The sequence below is a fragment of the Lasioglossum baleicum genome, chromosome 10 (genome assembly GCF_051020765.1).
Source record: "Lasioglossum baleicum chromosome 10, iyLasBale1, whole genome shotgun sequence".
NCBI classification, from domain to species: Eukaryota; Metazoa; Arthropoda; class Insecta; order Hymenoptera; family Halictidae; genus Lasioglossum; species Lasioglossum baleicum.
This window is the reverse complement of record NC_134938.1, coordinates 15,088,275-15,110,497: the sequence shown is the minus strand read 5'-3', so window position 1 is coordinate 15,110,497 and position 22,223 is coordinate 15,088,275. Positions and strand designations below refer to the sequence as shown.

The 22,223-nt window shown below is 40.7% G+C and overlaps 1 protein-coding gene across 6 annotated transcripts in view; it reads left to right on the top strand.

Annotated features, from left to right (window-relative positions):
- LOC143213078 (uncharacterized) overlaps positions 1 to 11,254 on the top strand; it is an 832,749-nt gene extending 821,495 nt beyond the window's left edge. For all 6 annotated transcript variants that reach the window (XM_076432583.1, XM_076432584.1, XM_076432580.1 and 3 more), the window contains 3 exons: positions 4,802 to 4,953; positions 6,234 to 6,306; positions 7,325 to 11,254. In XM_076432583.1, coding sequence (XP_076288698.1) covers positions 4,802 to 4,953; positions 6,234 to 6,306; positions 7,325 to 7,346 — 247 coding nt within the window. In that variant the 3' untranslated portion in view covers positions 7,347 to 11,254. The remainder of the gene's footprint in view (positions 1 to 4,801; positions 4,954 to 6,233; positions 6,307 to 7,324) is intronic.
- Positions 11,255 to 22,223: the final 10,969 nt, after the last annotated feature.

The following is a 22,223-nucleotide window of genomic DNA, read 5'->3' as shown; positions in this document are numbered from 1 at the left end:
CGCTTCGGGGACAACAGTTTCTTTTTGAGAACGGTTCGATGTCCGCGCCGCACGAGACGGAAATCCTGTTCGGAATGTGCACGCTCCGCAACAATGCTATATGCATACGAATCTGCGTTTTCAAGAAGAATTTGTTTATGTGTACAGCGCTGTTGTTTACTCCAACTTTTAACAGTAACTTTCTTTAGCCCACATTTTCACATTTACCCGGCGCGGATTCAGATCGAAGTTTCGATCATCTACGATCAATAGTTGAGGAGTTATGGTCGATTAAAGTTGAGCAATCTGCAGTGTTTTTGACAGGCCCTTACCTGTAAAAAATGCTCAACTTTAAGCGACCATATCTCCTCAACTATTGATTCTAGAGGTTCGAAACTTCGATCTGAATCCGCGCCAGGTACAAATCTACTGGGTTACATACCAAATTCATCATTATTCGTAGGAGAAAGGCACAAATCGATGAGATGTACTTTCTAGGGTCATCGATACCTCGACGCGACTTCGGATCGCTGGGATAGCGTTTTGCGTCTGCCTCGCAAAGATGCAATTTATAGGAGAGAATTATCGATACCACTTAATCGAATTGGGGCTCCGGTCCGAATCTTCGAGAAAATTGTATTTCTGCGTTTTTCACTTCTTTCATACCTGATGAGTATACAGTTACCAGGAAGTTCTGAAATTTTAGGGATTACCAAAGTTACAGCCCCCAACTGCCGAACTGGTGGGACACATGTCTCGAAAACTAATTAATCAATTTGTATGAATACTTTTATATGTATGTATCAATTTTGCGAGGGGGCCATTGCATGTGAATTCGACAAATCAAGGAAAACTTACTATCAGAGTCCTAGAAGCGAATTCGGCTCTTTAAACAGCTCACTTTCAGAATCGTGGAAGTGAATTCAGCTATTTAAATAGCTGGGTAAACTTTACTTTACCGGACTCAAAATTAGTATCTTTCTCCTACGAACTGTGATGTATTTGGTATGTAATCCAGTAGATTTGTACCCGGCGCGGATGTAGATCGAAGTTTCGATCCTCTAGGATCAATGGTTCAGAAGTTATGGTTGTTTAAAGTTGGGCATTTTTGTCAGGTAAGGGCCTATCAAAAACACTGCAGATTGCTCAACTTTAAGCGACCATATCTCCTCAACTATTGATCCTAGAAGATCGAAACTTCGATCTGCATTCTCGCCGGGTACAAATCTACTGTGTTACATACCAAATACATCATAATTCGTAGGAGAATGGCACCAATTTCGAGTCCGGTAAAGTAAAGAGCAGCCCACATTTTTAATTATTCTACGTGAAAACTTCTTCCCCTTTGGGCCGCACACTACATATTCTTTTCCCCTGTTCTTTAGTGGTGCTGAAGAGTGGGAGACCAGAAAACTAATGATGGAGATATAATTTTTACTTCAAGTATCTTTTGATATCTTTTGTCGATTTATGGGCACTTACTTACAGAAGAGTCAGTTCGAAATAAAAGGATTGATTTCTCCCATAAAATAAAAAACAGGCACGAACAAAATGTGGCTAAATTCTTAGGTATATCCAATGAACAATTTCTTCTTTTTTTACAGTTTCTCCGAATGTTTTCCCTAAAATACAATTTGCAAGCTGGAAAGGCCACTCGAGTTTGAAATCATTCCGTGTCTCGCTCGTGATTTCGTGTTTGTGTTCGCGTCTGCAGTCCAGGGAATAATTATTTGATATTATTGCTTCTCATCAGAAAAGTTTCGGGATTGTTTGCACATGAAATTACAGTGCTTTCTCGAAGAGTATGCAGAACTTGAAGGCAGTACCACGGAACTTTCCAAGTCTTCTTCGCGAACTGACCACTTTGAACCCACTTCTTGAAATTACAAAATGCGGAAGTACCAGAAGCTTGCCGGGCTATAAACTTTCCTTTTACCAAGTGAAATATTCCGTTTCAATATTAACTAGTCGAAAGAATACATACTGTGATGTTGCCGGGATTGGCTCGCCGAGTAATTAACGTGACCTAATTAGACGTAAGCCTAAATACTGTAATTACGCTCTCGCGAGAGAAAAAAATGATTCTTTCAACTGCCTGGTTACTTAATAGAATAATTTCCATCGCTCCACTGAAAATTATAATAATATAACATAATTTTATAAAATTTCATAAAGTGCTAGATAAATTTCTTTTTCGCTGAATATACCGGGTATTTCACCTAACTCGACCACCTTGAATATCTTTGTTGTTTTTAAAGATACGTCAAATGTCTGAAGGATAAAGTTGAATGGTAAAATGGGGCTCACACGATACCAAAAGAATTTCTATTTTTATGTAATTTTTTTTAGAGATATGAAGGTCACCTTCATTGTTTTAAATGGAATGTGGTATTTTTTAGTACATCAATCGATGCAGCTGGACATTTGGTATAAAAAAGTACTAACCCTTGTATGTCGAAAAGGTAGCAGTTCAGGAGATATTTCAATTTAAATAACTCTAAAACACCATTAGTCATACCGTGATGTTTTAGAGTTTTCGAGGTGTTTTAGAGTTATTTAAATTTAAATATCTCCTGAACTACTAACTTTTCGTCATACATAGGTTAGTACTTTTTTATAACGAATGTCCAGCTGCATCGATTGATGTATTAAAAAATAGCTCATTCCATTTAAAACAATGAAGGTGACCTTCATATCTCCAAAAAAAATTACATAAAAACAAAATTTTTTTTGGTATCGTGTGAACCCCATTTTACCATTCATCTTTGTCCTTCAGACATTTCACGTATCTTTAAAAACAACAAAGATATTCAAGGTGGTCAAGTTAGGTGAAATACCCGGTATAATGTAATTATTATTGTTATTATTACCGATTACTAGACAGCGGATTTTATGCATTCATGACAAAAATGGGCACGTGCAATTTAAAGCAGTGTACATGTTAAAGATATTTAAGGACATCGATCATTAAAGGAAGAATATACAATTTTTAATTGGCTCCTGTGTCCTGCAATCAATGCGAACATTTTTTATAACAGCAGTCCGAAGAATGAAAACAATTTGTCAGTCGACTGTTATATCGTTATCTATTTCCAGTGACGTAGTATCGATTTCTTCGCGAGGCCTGTATTAATTGGAAACTCGTACGATAGACAGCAGTTCTCATTAAATTCAAATCAATTGAAGCATACGTCAAACTGAAGATTGATTAATATGCCCTAAGCTTGAAATTTATGGTACCAACCATTAACTTAACGTATCCATGCGTATCCCGCAGCAGCTAATGCGATCAGGATTATCCGAAATTAATTTTACAAAATAACAAACAGCCGATAGTCCGCGGGTCACGCCCTAACAGTACGCAAACAAGAGATAACGTATACGCTAAGGGAGTCAACGTTGCACATATCGATCCGCCATTTTCTGAACGGAATAGTCTTTTCTAACAGGAAACAGAATATACGGTCAGTCTAATAATTGACATGATTCACTTTAAATCAGAACAACTTTTTTTTGTAAATGGACCTTACGACCTCAGTGTTTTCCTGCCAAGCTGAATGTTTCGCCTGATCAATGTTTTTTGAAAAGTTTATGTGTCCGATACTTGGGGGACATACCGCGTGAAATGGGTCTTCGGCGAAAATGGCTGAATTTGAAATATGTTGTACCTTCTGGGTCACTGAACAAATGTATGTCAGGCAAAATGTCAAAAAATGGACTGTTTCGTTGTTTCAACCCTTCAAAAGCCTGAGGTCAGACCAGCAAAGGTCTGGTTACCATTATAAGGGAACAATATGGATTTTTAGTGAACAAAATATATAGTTAAAGAATAATTGTTTATGACAGCATTGTTTAAACAGTTTGAAAATGTCATTATTTGCAAGAACTAATTGATGATTTAAAGTGGGAAAAATCATAACGGATAGCAAAAAAATAAATAAACAATAAACAATGTCCGGATTGCTAGCACAGCCGACCAATAGTCATTGTCACGTTTAGTTCTTTAATTCCGTTTCACACTTTAACTTCTAAACCGTGCTTAAACCCATGTTTTGCAATTTGTCACGCACCCCCATAATTTCAAGGACTTTCTCCATTATAAATAACTCCGAGCGAATGCCCTAGTCCTTCACATCCTTCACATCTGGTTTTTCTCCAACCCTCAGGTCATCCTTGTCCCCGTATTTTCTTTTTTTATTACCATTTCCAGCCTTCTCTCTCTTCTGTAATTTTCCCTTTCCCCAAACACTGTCTCCCACCATTCATTTCTTGTACCCCCCCAAAAGACATCTAGTAAACGGCAAAGCGTTTTTCAAAAAATCAGATTCTTCTCAACCACCGAACGAATGTCACGTTACGTTGTCACACCAGACTTGTACATAGTAGTTGATTATTAAAGGAGAGTTCTACTTATTAAGTGAACTGTAACTTAAAGTGTTGTACATACTTCACTATCACATCATCATCAACCACAATATTCAACCAGTCCTCACGATTGAACCATTAATCGAGTCCAATCCCGTACAAACAATAATAATAATAATAATAATTGTTTTGATCATATAAACCTCATAGACCTCAGGCTTTTGAAGGGTTGAAACAACGAAACTGTCCATTTTTTGACATTTTGCCTGACATACATTTGTTCAGAGACCCAAAAGGTACTTCAAAGGTATTTCAAATTCAGCCATTTTCGCCGAGGACCCATTTCGCGTGGTTTAGTGCAGGCTCCTTTAAATGACAGGAATCAACACGATACATATTAGTTTTTTAACTATGCATGCAATTGTAAGGTTGTTGCCAATTAGTTCGATTCTTTCAGGCTACCAAATGGTCACATTAATTTCGAGAAATTTTGGCAACTGGCGAAGCAAGTGACGGAATTTATCGCCTGGAAACAAGTCGCGTGCCCCTTCGAGAAGAACCCACGCGTCATCGCGTTTATACAAGCGAGCCCTGTGTTAACAGAAAATGGTAAGTTTTTAGTGATCTTTCATTATGATTTATTCACTTTGATTTACTCAAACAGACGTCGATAATGTAAATTTCTATTGAAATATTGATTAAAAGCTGCGACGTTCTATTGAAATATTGATTGAAAGCTGCGGCGTTCGTTTTTTTTTATTGTATTGAAATATGATTCAAAAAGCACTTTTAGTTTTTCCCCGATGTTCCATTTTTCCGGGCTGCTTTTCCAATTTTTCTTGCCCTGTTACCTTATTCGGACTATTACGAACATTTAAAAAAAAATTAACCAAATCGGTCCAGCCGTTCTCAAGTGATGCGCTTACCAACGAACAGCATTTGATTTTTATTTATACAGATTACACTAACAAGGGAAGTTACCCAACCGTAATTCGCCGATTTTAATGAAATTTTGGTATGATATAAAACTCAAAAAAATATTTGACACGTATTTTTTTATAGCGACCGACATTCATGTTGAGGGGGTGAATATAGTTTTCAAAGTTGGGGTGAAAAATCGATCTTCTTGAATATCTCCGAAAGTATTAGGCCTAGACAAAAATTTCAAAATCCAATTTGTGCGTTTTTGAAGGACGAATCTTCTCGTGTATCTTTTCTCGGAGATATTCAAGAAAATCGATTTTTCACCCCAACTTTGAGAGCTATTTTCACCCCCTTAACATGAATGACGGCCGCTATAAAAAAAATACGTGTCAAATATTTTTTTGAGTTTTATATCATACCAAAATTTCATTAAAATCGGCGTGTTACGATTGGGTAACTTCCCTTGTAAGAAACCTAGTAGATAAACTAAATATTTATACCGGAGGGTGTCCGAAAATTGCTTCAACAGCCGGAAATAGGTTCCTGGGATCATTTGAAGCAACATTTTCCTTTGTAAAAATGACGTCCGAGGCTTCGTTTACGAGTTAATTCACGAAAAACACGACTGTGCCAACACGCGTCTAAGTAACTCCTAAACAGAGCCACGGACGCCATTTTTGCTAAGGAAAATGTCGCTTTAAATGATCTCAGGAACCTCCCATTTCCGACTGTTGAAGGAATTTTCGGACACCATGTATATTCAACAGTTTTGTCTTTTTTAAAAAGTTATCTTCAAATTCTTCAAACGGAAATTCTTCATATGAAATAGTAATAAACAAAGTTTTGTTTTTAAATTTTTCCATTTACATCAAACTATCTGTATCTATTATTGTTTTGAAAAATTGAGACTGTTACATGTTCAGACGTTAAAGAAGGTTCATTTTCTTGTTCTTTGTCCAATCTAGCTTTAGCTTTGGCATCGTTCGAGTGTGAACCACCAGACAACAACCCAGAGAAGGAACGTTATAAAGCTTTAAAGTAAGTGAATTATTTCATTCGTAGCACGGTCACAGTTAAAAGTTTCCGGGTTTCTACGGTGAAAATAAAAACTCCGAAATTGCTTATTGGTGGACTCCGGATGTTTATGCAATATAAAAAGTTTGTGCATCGAATTATGACGTATTTGGTATGTAATCCAGTAGATTTGTACCCGACCGTATGCAGATCGAAGTTTCGATCCTCTAGGATCAGTAGTTGAGGAGATATGGTCGCTTAAAGTTGAGCATTTTTGATAGACAAGGGCCTGTCAAAAACACTGGAGATCGCTCAACTTTAATCGACCATAACTCCTGAACCATTGATCTTAGAGGGTCGAAATTTCGACCTGCATCCGCGCCGGGTATAAATCTACTGAATTACATACCAAATACATCACAATTCGTAGGAGGAAGTCACAAATTTTGAGTCCAGTAAAGTAAAGAGCAGCCTTCATTAATAACTTGAATGTGGTGAAAATAATATGTTCACACTCTTAAAGTTTTTTAATATTTCCACTGTTTTAAATTGCTCTCGCTCATTTTTGTCACAAATGCATAAAGTCCGGAGTCTACTTACTAGCCAATTCAATAATTATCAGTACGACAGATGTTCAATGCGTTCGATGGAATGCTTTCTCCCAGTGACACCTGATACGTATATCTTTCGAGTTTGCAGAAACCCTAGTGCACCGATTGCTCAGTTCTATTCCAATTTTTGTTAACAGGTCTTCTTTAAACAATTTCCGATATTACTTATCCTTTAAAACATAATCCACCGCATGTATATCTTCCGCGAAAGAGAAAAGTAACATATAACAACAAAAAAAAAACAAAAACCAACTACAACTTGAGTTCGAAACTAACACTAAAACCGCAGTGAAAAAATGAAAAAACCTAAACGCCTACCTATTTCTTAACTCCCCAACCTTATATTTTATCGCTTGCACTCTCTCGAACCTATTTATCTTATAATTAGCGCCCGTTTTCCATTGCCATATATTCCGTTTAATTGTTAACAGGTCTGAACTGAATGCTCAGTGAAAAAGAGCTACCGCGCAACGCGTCGAACAGGAGCGATATTAGCGAACCGAGCATGCAAAATCGACGCACCCCGACAAACGTGAACACATCCGTGCACACAAACCAACCGGAAAGGGCGAGGCTACGCAAGACGAGTACCAGAAGGAATTAACCAGGAACGACGCAACCAAACAAGAAACGAGAGACTCGCCCGAGAAGATAATCTGTGCGAGAAGGAAAAAGAGATTCCGATGGTGTCTCGCGATCACTCAGAACAAACACCAGACAACAGAGCTCATCGTAGTGATCTCACATTCTTTTAGGGGCGTCGTCTAGATACTATCGCGGCCGGTGCAGTCGCGATTCCCCTTGAAGCCGCGACTTCCTACCTTTTTTCCTTCCGTTTCGTTGTTCGCACGCCCGACAGGCTTCGTCGTTACGTTAGAAGCACGAATTCGTCGCGTTATCTTTCGTTATTGCGCTGGCGCGTTTCGCTCGCGTTGCCAGCCGTCCGGGTGCACGATATGCAAAACGTCGTGTACCGGAAACGGAAGACGACTGCACCGGTCGGATTCGCCTACGGATTCTCGAGACCGGTCGAGCCACGGTCCGTAAGAAACGAACGCGAGAAATTCGCCGGACAGTTATCGCGTAGCAGTAAGTATAGTTCCTAAGCCCGAGGCTAGCGGGGAGGCGTTCTCTTCAGCGAGTACTGTCAGCGCTCTGTCCGTGCCCCGACTTCCGGTCCCCGCGATCACACTTTCCGCCGATGCGACGCGAGGCGACGGGCGCGAGAGGCGTTATCGCACGACCACTCCTTTTGTACATATAATCCTTTTGATATACGCTAACGAGACTCGTCGGCGTGGACAGAGGATACAGATACGAGGGGGAGGGAGAGAGGGAGAGAGAAGTCGGTCGAGAAAGAATAGGTTCGTTCCTGTAGCGTAAGCTCGAAATTGTCGTTTTAAGGTTCTAGGATACGTAGTAGCGGACGGACGACGGTCGTCGGTGCACGTACTTAACGAACGTGTCAGGTGATGTACGTTCGAGATGTCAGCATTCGGAGAACACGGGGATGTATATGTACGAGTCGCTCGCAACGCAAACGGCTACGTCGCGCCGTGCAGTTATTCAGGAAGCGTATATCTATATTTCCGATTTTAGTCGACGGTGACGCAGGGGAAAGCCTATCCTTCTTTTTTTAGATTGAAGACGTGCTACCCCGGAAGGGGTAGTGTGGAACTTGGGGAACACGGATGGTCGGTGTCCGCAATACCCACTAAAAAGACCATGCGTCTAAGGGTGTCGGTCCAGCAAGAGCGCAGTGGTACACTCACACCGCTAGACACTGTATACGCACACGAGAATTGCAAGGGTTCGGCAAATGACAAATCACGTCTCGTTAATGCACATTTGGGGCCCCTACGTAGTCACAATCGCTAGATAAAAGATCAATCTAGCGCGCATGGTCCCTACGATGGCCTACTTTTGCGTTTTCGTGACTGTCGCTCGACAGCCACGATAGGCGGCAGCACTGTCGCGCCGCCATAATGCTTCTCGAACTCCGCTACATGCAGCCGAATAATAGAAATTACGCCTCGAAAACGCAAAAGTAGGCCACATTAAGGACCCTGGAACACTAAAAAATAAAGAATAACATCAGTAAAGCCAAGAACAGGCTGTGGCCTAACTCGGGATAAGATATCGGTAAGCGAATCGAAGAAAGGGGCCTTACCGACATCCCGAGATAGTAAGGGAGGAAGAAATCCCTTAGGGAGCAAGAAGAAAGGCCACATTAGAGACCATGCGCGCTAGATTGATCTTTCATCTAGCGATTGTGACTACGTAGGGGCCCCAAATGTGCATTAGCGAGACGTGATTAGACAGAAGCCGCACCCTTGCAATCCTCGTGTACGTATATGTATCTAGCGGTGCGTGAGTGTGCCACCACACTCCCGCTCGACCAAGGTCAAATCCGAACCTGTATTCTTAAAGCCCTGTCCTCCCTCTATCTTACTGCCCACCCACGGACGGGGACCCATTATTTGTATTACTCCCATCCGTATGTTTGTTGCGGGCACTCGCCACTCATGTTCTGAGCTCAAAGGGGAAAGCCGATCCTGCGATAGAGATCGTTGGAACCGAGTAGGGATGGGCGTGGCCCCGTAAATTCGGGTTCGCGTCAGGAAAATTCGTAATATGCGGGTACCCGAATTCAGGAACCCGAAAACACTGTTCCGATATGGTCCAAGATTTCTCGCGCGATGGTGGCGCTTTCAGCCCCGGTAAAATAAGATTCTCGATAAAATGGGGTACCTTGAAAAAGATTTGTATGAAAAATGAATGTATAACATGTGTATTTGTGTATATTTTGTAACTTGTAGGACACGTCCTGAAGTTTTTTGTCCTGAACAGATTGTTTCGGTACTTGCGCGCCGATATAACTGTCTCAGGAGACCGCAAGGCTCCACTAACTCGTCATCATAGATACGTTACTGTTTTGTCCGCGCATGCGCGAGAAATCTTGTATCGTATCGGAACACTGCCCGAAAATTGATATTGTCCGGAGACCCGAGTCATCACAGCCCGACTCGAAGCTCGGGTACCCGCCTACCTCTAGAAACGAGTGCTCTCTCGGTTGACTATCCGTTAACCCTCATCTGCTCCTCGTTTTTCGAACTTAATTTATTCCTTGGTGTCACATTGACAGCATCGTATGAAATCAGTCTGATGGAGAGGTAAATTAGCTTTGTCAATCTTCATTCCTTATAATGAGAACCCGAGGTAGAATGAGATGAGTTTAAAATAAGATCATTGAACTGCCAAATTATTTATTAGATGTACAAATAGTTCATTTCGTATTGATTTATGTAGTGAAATTAACGATCTACGTCAGCGTCACCACATCGCTCTGTTCCAGTCACGTTATTGCTGCTTCGGCTAATAGCGGAGACGTGTAGCGCGGAGTAGGGACATCACATGGTCTGTACAAGTTTCTCACTGCCATCCAGTGTCGCCAGACAGATATCCAAATGGATTTCTCTTTCCTCTCCTCCTTTCCCCTTCCACTATCCTATTCCAGCACCATGCGCACACTCCAACACAGTGTTCCAGGGGTAATCGAAAAGGAATCGAGGGGAATACAAGTACCCCCTCTCTGATGACCAGAGTAATATGTGACACGTTGGGAGACTCCGTGCGCGTGCGCAATAGGAACTGAACGGTGGAACAGGATAGTAGAAGGGGATAAAGGTGGGGGGATAAAGCCTGGAGAGAGGGAATGAGGTTCGTTTCAACCTCAATGTGGCTACACTGCTCCAACGCAGTGTTCCGATAATTAGCATCTTTTCTTGCGTATGCGTGGCAATTTCAGCCTCAGTAAAAGTAAGATTCTCGATCAAATGGGGTACCTTGAGCACCCCGCAGAATTTAAAAACATTGGTATGATTTGATTCTGAAAAATGAATGTGTAACATGTGTATTTCTGTATATTTTGTAACTCGAAGAACACGTCCTGGAGTCTTTTCATCCGGAACAGATTGTTTCGGTACATTCCCGCCAATATAACTGCCTCAAGGCTCTGGTACCTCATTATAAGATTAAAAGATGCACCATATCGGAACACTGGTGCCCACTGCCCGTGCCGTAGACTGGTCTGGTCATCAGAGAGGGGGTAAACTGTATTCCCCTCGATTTCCTCGATCTGGCGACACTGCTGCCATCCAGAGTCGCCGGATGAGAAGGGGAAGGTAGAATGGGGACACAAGTCTTCATCTGGCGACTCTGCTGCCATCTCTTGGTGGACGATCAGTACATGTCTCTTATGTCGTGTGTACGCAAAACAGAAAGCCATGCGCGTTTGTTTACATTTCGGACGTGTTATTTTTCTTGAGTGTCGGTGAAAAATATGTTGAATTGCCGCGCAAGATGAGGGTTAAAGGATTCCATTCTTTTCCCGTTATTATGCAGTGACTCGACATTTTTATTCTTGAAAGTAGAACCGTCTGGCGAACGCAGACCTGTCAGCAATCCTAAAATTGCTGTCGCCTCTACTGTTGAGAAAGTGTCAGATACCCTTGCCAGTTAGTCTTGTATCAACACACAGTGTTTTTACCTGAAGCTGGTTTACTAACACGCGTTTAATACAGTATTTTTATAGATTTTTTCAGGGTCAGTTGCAAGGATGCACAGTACCCAGCAAGTTTCAAATATTTCACAAATTTTAACTTATTTATTAGCTTTTAGAAAGCTTTTCGAAAAATAACTGTATTTCTCGAGGAAGCACAGGAAAATCTGAGAAGGTATTATACATTTCGCGTTTTCGATTTATTTATTTACATTCAATTTTAACTGACGAACGTCCATAAAATGTGTCGAAGTATTACAATTTTGTAGATATATGTTTTTTCAATATGTACACTATGTATTCGAATTAATGCTTTGGTGGCTATGAGTCTTATACACTCGTCTAACGTTTGTAATACATATTTATACATTGTAGAAAGGAATAATCGTTTCCTTAATTTATTTATTAAATTAATTTTCTTGAACATGTATTGTTCATCGTTTCTCCAACGAAATCATGTGGGAAGAAGCAAATAAAAATAAAATCATTGTAAACATGCGAGTAATATTGTACAATATTACATTATCGAATATTTTCAAAAGTAAAAACGTACATTTCTGTTGAATAGTTCACGCGCAAATGCAGATACTTTTAAGCGTACAACATTAATGAGACACTAACGTGGACGTTCTTGCAACCCATGTGTCACCGTTCAATAATACTATTGCGATTACATTCGACGATTACGTCGGCATTGTCCGCGCATGAGACAAGGATCCATGCAGCAGAGAACTGATCGAGCAGCGAGTGCGTCTGCCTTGGGTTCCGTTCATTGCCTGGACGGGCACACAATAGATAGAGAAACGAGAGAACAGAACCGGAGAGAGGAGGGGGGCAAAGATTTTGAAAAAATATAGGGACCAAGAGTTCGTTTTTCCTGAGTAGAAACTGCGTCTGCGAAGAGGAGGCCGGATGACCGCGAGGACTCGCGATCCGATGATGAGATGCGAGTGGGGGGAGGGGGGGAAGGAGTTTGTTGAATTTTTCCGTTCGGTGATTCGTAAAGTTCGCGTACTGAGAGAAACCTTGCAGTCATTAGACGATTAAGTGAATCGTGAATAGCTTTTTCGTAATTGCGAACGACCACGTGTCGCGGCTACGAGTCGAACGTGGTACCTACCGGGTGTTCGTAGAACAAGAGGGGCTAAAATAATTTCATTATTTTTATGCGCGCTGTGTTGTGTGTTGTGCAGTTGAAACTGCATCACTTTGTGCGATCACGGTGACGTATGGCAGGCCTGGGCAACTTCTCTGGGTTTTACCTCTCCTCCTTTTCCTCTTCCACTATCGCATTCCAGCACCATTAATGTGCTCCAACATCCTCCACTAAGTCCGTAGACTGGTCACGTATTAATCTGATCATCAGAGAGGGGTTAAACTGTATTCCCCTCGATTTTCTCGATCGGGAAATCGACTCGAATTGAGGGGAATACAGTTACCCCTTCCCTGCCATTACCGGGTTAGTCGCGACGCAGACGCAACGCAAATTGGGTGCGCGCAACACGTCACGTGACTGATTCATAGCAGAAGCGCGGATAGGGGGCGAACAACGTCGTAGAAGGGGGAGAGTAGAGTGGGGGCAAGTCTTAGTAGGACGCAGGAACAGTGATGGTACTTAAGACGCTTTTTTCGCGCATGCGCGACGATTCTAACCTCAGACGGCTTCAGTCAAGTACGAAGATCGGGTACCTTGGCCGTCCCGCTAATTTTTGGCCCCTGCTGTAGGGCAGCGCCAAGTCCAGAATTGGAAATTTAGTGTTCACGGAAAGAAGAAGATTAAAGCTTCAAAATGAGTTTAAATTAAATTCCGTACGATTGTTTTTTTTACAAAATTACCACAGGTTAAATACTGACAAGTTTTCCAGGCGCTATGGCCGCCACAGTTCCCCACAAACTTCGGACGTAGGTACGTTCCTGACGAAACTCGCGCATGCGCGAGAAAAGCGCCTTACGTACTATCACTGCGCAGGAGTAGGGAAAGTTGCCCAGGCCTAACGTACGGTACGATATACATTGTTTAATCGTTATTTAATTATTCTTACTAACATATTAGGGAGCATTTGTTCTATATCAAAGCATTCGAACTTCCATTTCGAAATCATGTGTATTTAGTGAGCGTGTACAAATCTTTCTCATCCGTCGATCATATTATTTTCATTGTCTCGTCGTATGCTTTCGTTCAGATTATAAATTAAGGAATGAACGTCGAGGGCAGCTTGTCTTAACTTTAACGTTTCACCTAATCGTATTGTTTTCTTTCTCTTATCACTCTGTGTCTGTGTTTCTTGTTCCTATATTATTATTGTATGTATTTATACGATGGATTTTTCGATGTACAATGTGTATTAGCGCTGGAGATTATTTTTTTACATTTCTATCGACCGTCTTGAGAGCGAAGCTTCTTCGATCGTAGTTAAGTTCAATCGCAGGAATTATGTCACTTGTAGTTTACGAAGCACAGCTGACGCGGACGGTTGTCGCTGTTGAGAATACATAATGTTTGGGGAATATATTTTTTCTCTCAGTACGAGAAAAACAGAGGGAAAATGTGTATCATAAACAACAGAGTAGCGTTGTACATACGAAGACGAACTGCAGTCTACGCGAGAAATCGCGTGAGAAAGAAAGTATAATTCATCGATCGAACTGTTGAAACCGAGGACGCCATTGTACTCTTGTTGTCAGACTCTTTTCTCTGAAAGAGAATGCTCGCGATGGCAAAGCGCAACAACGCGCGAGCTGATCTGGTTGAACGTTAGCAGAAAATAGTATAGAGAATATAAAACATAAAATTGGTAATTCGTTTCGTCGAATCTTTCAGTCTTTTTATAGAAAAATATTTAGGTTATATTTTCGGTGTTTATCATTGGACAGCGGATTTTATGCATTTATGGAAAAAATAAGTAGTATAGTATAAAACAGCTAGAAGATCTTCAGCCTATTAAACATATTGAGAAAGAAAATAAATTTCTATTTGACTCAAGTTTGTTTTAATTTAACTAGAAAATTTTTATTTTGCATAATGATCCGCTGTCTATTTATCATGGTATTTATCATCCTCCCTGTATACATATTACAGCAAAAGTGATTAATCGATGCTTCGTTACGTTTAAAATTGTATAAAACGAAAGATTTTGGTGGAATATTGTAATTTTACTTATACAACCTATCATGTAACTGATTGTAACTAATGTAACATATACAACTTATCGTAATCAATCTTCACTTTAGTTCAAATCTATTTCAAGCTACAGCAAAGTAAAATATAAAGTTAAAATATAAAGATTCCAACCACGTACTCTATAGAAGCATTCAATTAATTACTTTTCCAGTGTGATGTGTAATACATTAAATTATTCTATATTTTAAGAATTTGATAAATTATTTATTTTTAAATTATTCATATTCTATCATTATAGATAGAACATATTCTATCTTTGTTTTACGCGTGCTTTATTTAACTGTCTATTAATTTATTTATTACATCACTTATTTATGAACTTTTCTCATTTCATTAATTACATTCGTTGTTATCATCGCGTAGTTGTTGAGCAATTTCGTGTCGCCAGGATAGATTGCGGTCGTTACATAGATCTATGAAAAGTCGCTCAACACAGAGAAAAGAGTCAGACATGTAACGCCTGAAAAACGTTCCGTTATTAGGGCTCATTTACATTGCTACGTCATTTTGCCGGAATATATCTATTGAGCAGTGCAGAAAGGTTCGAGCGTATTCTCGCTTCTGTAAGCGGAATGCCTATCGTCTATTTAGTGTAAAATTAAAGTGGAATGTAAGAATTTTGTTAACTAAACTGTTACTGTTGTCAATGTAAACCAAATTCTTGTTTTTAAACAAGAAATGCAGAGCGTATACATTCTTGCATACCTAACTTTTACATAGGTCAGTCATTCACAATTCAAAAGTGGTCTCTCTGTCCAGCAATGTGTTCTTGGAACGATCATGTGCGTTTTAGTTTTGAATCGAATTAATAATATTAAAGTAACGATCACCAACTAAAAACTAATTGCTATTGAAACGATATTCTTAAAATCTTGTTATGCAAGTCAATTTGGTAAAACAGTATTCGATTATACAGTCCTCTTATTTAATAAACTACATAATTATACATCACTTTATTAACAAATTGTCGATCGAGATAAAGGAAACAGTTATAATTATACATCGTTCATTCCTGATCAAGTTGTCACAGAAATGGAATAACCATGTTAGAAAGTGGCTACGTAAACGAAAGTAATGAACCAGAAGTTCGTGTACACTTAATAGACAAGTTAATGCTCAACGGAATTAGAATCTTGGGCTGCTCCTTACTCTACCGGACTCAAAATTTGTGCCTTTCTCCTATAAATTATGATGTACTATATTTGGTATGTACTCCATCGAAGTTTCGATCCTGTAGGATCAATGGTTCAGGAGTTATGCTTGCCTAAAGTTGAGCATTTTTGACAGGTAGGCGCCTGTCAAAAACACTACAGATTGCTCAACTTTAATTGACCATATCTCCTCAATCATTGATCCTACAGGATCGAAACTTCTATTGTACTTTTTTGGGAATCTAGAGCAACTAGTTTACCACGGGATGTGAACAATAATTTTTTCAAATATTGCAATTGATCGGAATTGTAGAAAAACACTAAAAGTTGCATTTCACTACTTTTTCATGTAGGCCTATATTGAAAATTTAAAAAGTGCGGATGTTTATGCGACCATAGCTCCTCAACTATTGATCCCAGTGGATCGAAACTTCGATCTGCATTCTTCCCGGGTCCAAATCTACTGGATTACATACCAAATACATCATAATTTATCGGAGAAAGGCACAAATTTTGAGTCCGGTAAAGTAAAGTTTACCCTAATCTTGTTCTATTAAATACCTTGCGCTCAAGAGAAATTCTAAACATGTACTATTGTTCTTAGTGGACTCGTTAGCTAAATCACAGTAGCATAAAACGAACATTTCGTCTAAATGTTCATCGTCTAAAAAGTTTCCTAGTTTCGTATGTTTTATTTGGCGTAGTTAGCGTTTATCAATGTACAGGGTGTAAAGAAACGTTTAATCTTGATCTTACATCGTCGAATCGATGAAGATCTGTAAAAAATGTTGCCGCGGAAATTGTCCTTGACCTTGAATTTCAAGGTGAAATGTTTTGTTTCTTTCATGATTCGTAGAATACAATGCAATACACTGCGTATTCTACGCATCACATAATGAAAAGAAATTTGATCTTGAAGTTCAAGGACACTTCAAGGTCAAGGACAATTTTGCGGCAACTTTTTTTTTACAGATCTTCATCGATCCGAAGATGTACGAGTAGAATAAGTCTATGGCAGCCAGAACCAAACATTTCTTTACACCCAGGAGAAAAAGTTGCTTGAAGAAGACACTGCGTTTGTTACTGTTCCGTTCTCTAGAAAATTCGTTTGTCCACAAGAGAAGCGATATATAGCCCGTTGCAAAATGTGTTCTATTGTGAAACGAAGCCGAAAATAGCTTCGGACAAGCACGAAACGTGAAAGAACCGTGCGACTGCGGTTAATTCAGCAAACTGTTGCAGCAAAGTGAATGGTACCCTGCCAATAACGAACGTGTCGACTAATTACCCGTGCACGATTGTATCGTAACGCTGTACGATTAACGGCACGAAAATTATCATAAGTTGTAATTAATTAATGAATGTTACTGTGTGAGCGTCCGCGCGTCGCTGTTGTCAATATTCGAGAACGAGATCTACCTAATACCTAATCACAGGACGTTCAATGAAACGGCGATCGCGGTGTCCGCAGTTGAACGAGACGCGACGATTTTCTCCTGTTGAAATCGAAGGGTGGGAGGAACTCGATTCCCCTTTGATCTAAGCATGTCTCGACTCATTAATCACGGTCAGCGGTGCGACTGGTCGTCGTAATATTTTCTAACCGATCGCTTTTTTCTACGATTTTGTAAGAAACAAACGAGAAATGCGAAGAACATGGAAACGGTACACCATCGTAGCGAACGATCTCCGACCAGCCGTGCAATTAATCGAGCGCCGCGCGCGGCAGAATGAACGGTTTCAGAGAAACAATTATCGCGAGGCGCTGCCACGCGTCTCTGTCCCGCGAACAAAACCGATTTCGCGCGGTCTGAGGACGTGTCGCGTGAGACGTAACGAACACCCGACAAATTGCGAGTCTGTACATAGGAAAGGAAACAAGAAATCGTGTATATATGATACGTATAGTTATAATGATACATAAGCATGCGCCGTATATCCATGCGCTATCCAAGGTCCGAGGTCCAAGGTCTGAGGCCCAAGGTCCCAAGTCCTAGGTCCTAGGTCCAAGGTTGGATAAGCCGTAATCGAATTTAAGTGGAGCCACGGCGCTAGAACGGAGAAAGGGACCGCAAAGCGTCCCTGAACTTGTTCGTCGACGTCGAGGGCTTTGTCGGCCGCGATAATCGCCGATCGATCGATGTAACGATCGCCTAACGATACCTTATAGTACACACACACACACACACACACACACGAACCTTCATCCTCGAACGATTGATTGATTGGAAGAGAATACAAACACTTGCTTGCTGTCTAGTCATTAGATCGTTAGTCGGGGGCCCGTGTCCGTGTTCACGCCGCGTGCCGATTCCACTCACGGTGTTCGAGAATGTGCGACGGTGTATCCGAAATCGGATTTCATTCGACATGTATGTGACGAACACAAGACTACTTGCGAATTTCACCGTTTCAATTAGGTCTGTTATGTCTTGCTATATCCAGCTGTGATTTGTTGATTGATTCCCGCCGATAGTAAGCTTCAGCTCATCATTTTTCCGGGATAGACGGAAAATATTCGTACAAACAATTACGGAAACATGGTGATAAGTGTTGTCCTTTAAAACAGGCCCGGGCAACTTCCCCGTAAGGTGGCATCTTCTGAAGGTGGGGTTCCTAAACGCATCTGGGCCAGTGTCGCCAGATGAGGTAGAAACCAGCTTCATGTCCTCTCCTCCTTTTCCTTCTACTATCCCATTCCAGCACCATTCGCACACTCCAACGTCCCCCACTAAGACCATAGACCAGTGATGGGCATTTTTGCCTCAATTGACGCAAGACTGTCCACACCACAGCGCGCCACTGTGGAGAAAGAACGCGCTTCGCCCGTAGCGCAGTGATGCCAGAGCTGTGGTACTGTGGTACTAAACCATACCCCCACCATAGCCTACTATTGCCCCTCCGTCGTGTTCCAACGCGCCCGCGCGCTACACTCACCAGCGTATCACTCTACTGTATCCGTTCAGGTACGCTGGTGAGTGTAGCGCGCGGGCAAGTTGGAAAACAACGTAGGGGCAATAGTAGGCTATGGTGGGGGTATGGTTTAGTACCACAGTACCACAGCTCTGGCATCACTGCCGTAGCGAGCAGTGCGCATCAGTGCTGCCAGAGCCGTGGTACTGTGGTACTAAACCATACCCCCACCATAGCCTACTATCGCCCCTACGTTCCTTTCCAACGCGCCCGCGCGCTACGGATACAGTAGAGTGATACGCTGGTGAGTGTAGCGCGCGGGCGCGTTGGAAAGGAACGTAGGGGTGATAGTAGGCTATGGTGGGGGTATGGATTGCAAATTGCAGACCGTCTAAATGGTTGTGTCATTTCTAAAATGGAACAACACTTATCCAAACCTAAATTCGGTAAAATAATTGCTTCGCGTAAATGAATACTATTTTCAGAATCGAGTCTGGATGAAAATATCATTGTTCGTAATCCTCATCTGTAGAAACTTCTCTGTACACATCGCTGTTGGGTATCTCTAAAGCAAAAACAACTCCGAAATGCATCGTTGGCATTTAGTGAAAGTTTAAGCTGGCAGATATGACGGATTTAGAAATGAATGAAATAAGAATGAGTTGCAATCGATCGTACATTTCGCCAACGAACAAGGACACGGGCCGCGTTATGCCTAAATTAAGAGTATTCGGGTTAGAATTAACGTTAAGTTTTATATTAGGCGTATTTTTGGTCGACATTCCCTTAATTGTAAGACACTTATAGTTACACGGTGAAACGATTTGCGTAGAACATCGGATTTCATTCCCCCAGTTCTTCTTGCGTGTATTTCTACTGTATATTTTCGTCTTTTATTCGAATTTCGTGACGATCGTCGTTCATGTCTGTTCGTTTCGCATGATCATGGTATCGACATATACACCCGACTCCAACAATCGCGAAAAATCGGGAAAAAATAATGGAGAATCGTGCCGATCGTTGCGAACTTTTACCCATCGAGTATCATCAGCTCGTTCGCGATCCACTTTTCAGATTCGTCGATTGAGATGCATCGCAGAAACGAGATCAATTGTAATTCTTTGAACGGTCAACAGCTCGATCGCCCTTTTTATTATTAACAGATTTCTAGTTGAAACATTTAAGTGTAAGGAGGATGTATCTGTGTACATAGGGACGTCGATTTTACGCGATTGTTAAGAAAAAGGTCAGAGCACAGACGTTACAAAGGAAGAGACTTATCTGGTTCGGTTATACACGTGAGCTGGTCTTTTCATTCAATCTGTGAACAAATAGTTCAATTAGAGCATTTTCACCTACACGAAATGTGTACTTCTGAACGATTTTTATCGGCAGAAGAGATGTTTAGCTGTATCCCACAAAATGCCACAATTGAGTTTGAATAATAATACAGTGTTCCCGCGATTGTTGTGGGAACCTCGGAGGTACCGAGTCTCCGGAAACAACGGTGCTAAGCGGGAAATTGTTGCATTGTACTAACGTTATTCTGTTAAGGATAGTAAGAGAATGTCTCCAATAGTTTACGCTATTGAAAAGAGGGATACAGAAATGGCCGAACTGCTTTTAATTAATGGAGCTGATGTAAAAGAAGATCCTCACTTGTGGAGCAAGTGTGGAAATGGCCAAATTATTGATAAACTATGAAGCTAATGTTAATGTTACTAACGCTATTCCCTACCTGAGAATGATACATGGAGCATCACAAAACCCCAATTTAAACACCCCAATAACTTAATTTCTTTGGGAATAAAAAAGTCACATCATCCGCATACCCGAAAGTCACATCAATCGCGGGAACACCGTACACAGTTTCCAAGCCTCTTGTTCTAGCATTCAATGTCTGGAAAGCGAAGCATACGCAGAAGAGAATTTCCATCTGCGTCGAAGTCACAAAAAAATTTCCAATGAGTTTCCGGGTTCGTCTAAAACGACACGATTGTTCTGGAAAGAGAGCCGCGACGGAAAATGGTACGTTAGATAAAAAAAGAAAGCAAAGAAATTTGTTTATAAAATAGAACTGCCAGCGTTGCAATAAAGTCAATAAAGGAAATTGTTTACGGACAATCGAGCTGTCGATCGATCAAGCCGACCCGTTGCGTACAACGATTTCACATTGTCACTCGATTTTTGCAACTTCGTAATATAATGTAACTTCCCGAGACCTCTCCCACTGTTTTTTCCGTTTTGTTGCTCGCGCATTTATTGCGCGAACGTCGAGATAATCCGTTTCCGCGTTTTGATCTATCCGATCAAATATGTTGGGACTATTGTACATACATAGGCTCAATCATGTAACAGCGACAAGACAGCAATTACAATTATTGTAGAAACGATGATGTCTTACGAAATAAACTACAGATTAATGGACGTTTCGTTAAGAAGTTCTTTTCCATTAATATGGTCGGCTATTCTTTCCTTTCTGGGACCAAAGATTTTCCCCTTTCTATAATCCTGTTGATTTTGACGAGGAAACTCCAAAAATGCCTGTTTTAACGTTAGAGAATAGTTGAGAGGGCTGCACTTAATTTACCGGACTCAAAATTTTGTAAGCGGACAGCTGAGCTTTATGCGATTATGACTTTTGATAATTTCTGAAAAATGCTGGGATATAGAATACGACGGAATTTAGGACGATTTTAATTTATTTCGGATTTAAAAAGACTACCACTACGGAAAATAAGATTTTATTTGATTCGAGTTTCTCTCTCTCTCTCTCTCTCTCTCTCTCTCTCTCTCTCTCTCTCTCTGTCTCTCTGTCTCTCTCTCTCTCTCTCTCTCTCAAAATTAGTCTAGAAAATCGCATAAACGTCCGCATTTTTTAAATTTTCAACATAGACCCATAGAAAAGAGTTGTGAAATGCAAATTTTAGTGTTTTTCTACAATTCCGATCAATTGCAATCTTTGAAAAATTTTTTTTTCACATCCCGTAGCAAACTAATTGCTCTAGCTTCCCAAAAAAGTACAGTACCAGTTTCGATCCTGTAGGATCAATGGTTCAGGAGTTATGTTTGCTTAAAGTTGAGCAATCTGCAGTGTTTTTGACAGGTAAGGGCGCCGCCATATTGGTAGTGACGGTCGCCCGCTTACATCGGGGGCGGCAAGGACCGGCGCACAGTGGGAACTTTCGACCAAACTCGATTCAAAATCAAAGAACTTTCGATAGAAATGAGGTAGAGCGATGAAATTTTTTTTAAATTAAAGCTGAAACTTGGCAGAATATGAGAAAAATAGGGAGATTATGGTACGGACGTTTTTTAACCTTGAGAAAATTCGTTAAACTTCCACAATTTCAAGAAAATGTGGTTTCTCCGTTACCACGCGCGGAAAAAAATTTTTTTTAACATGCTTATAACATAATAACGTAATATATTTTGTTCTGAGGGAACGTGACTTTCGAAAATGTTATGGAAGGGAATTGTTGAAATATGTCAAAATGAATCTATTGTTTCACTCAAGGAACGAT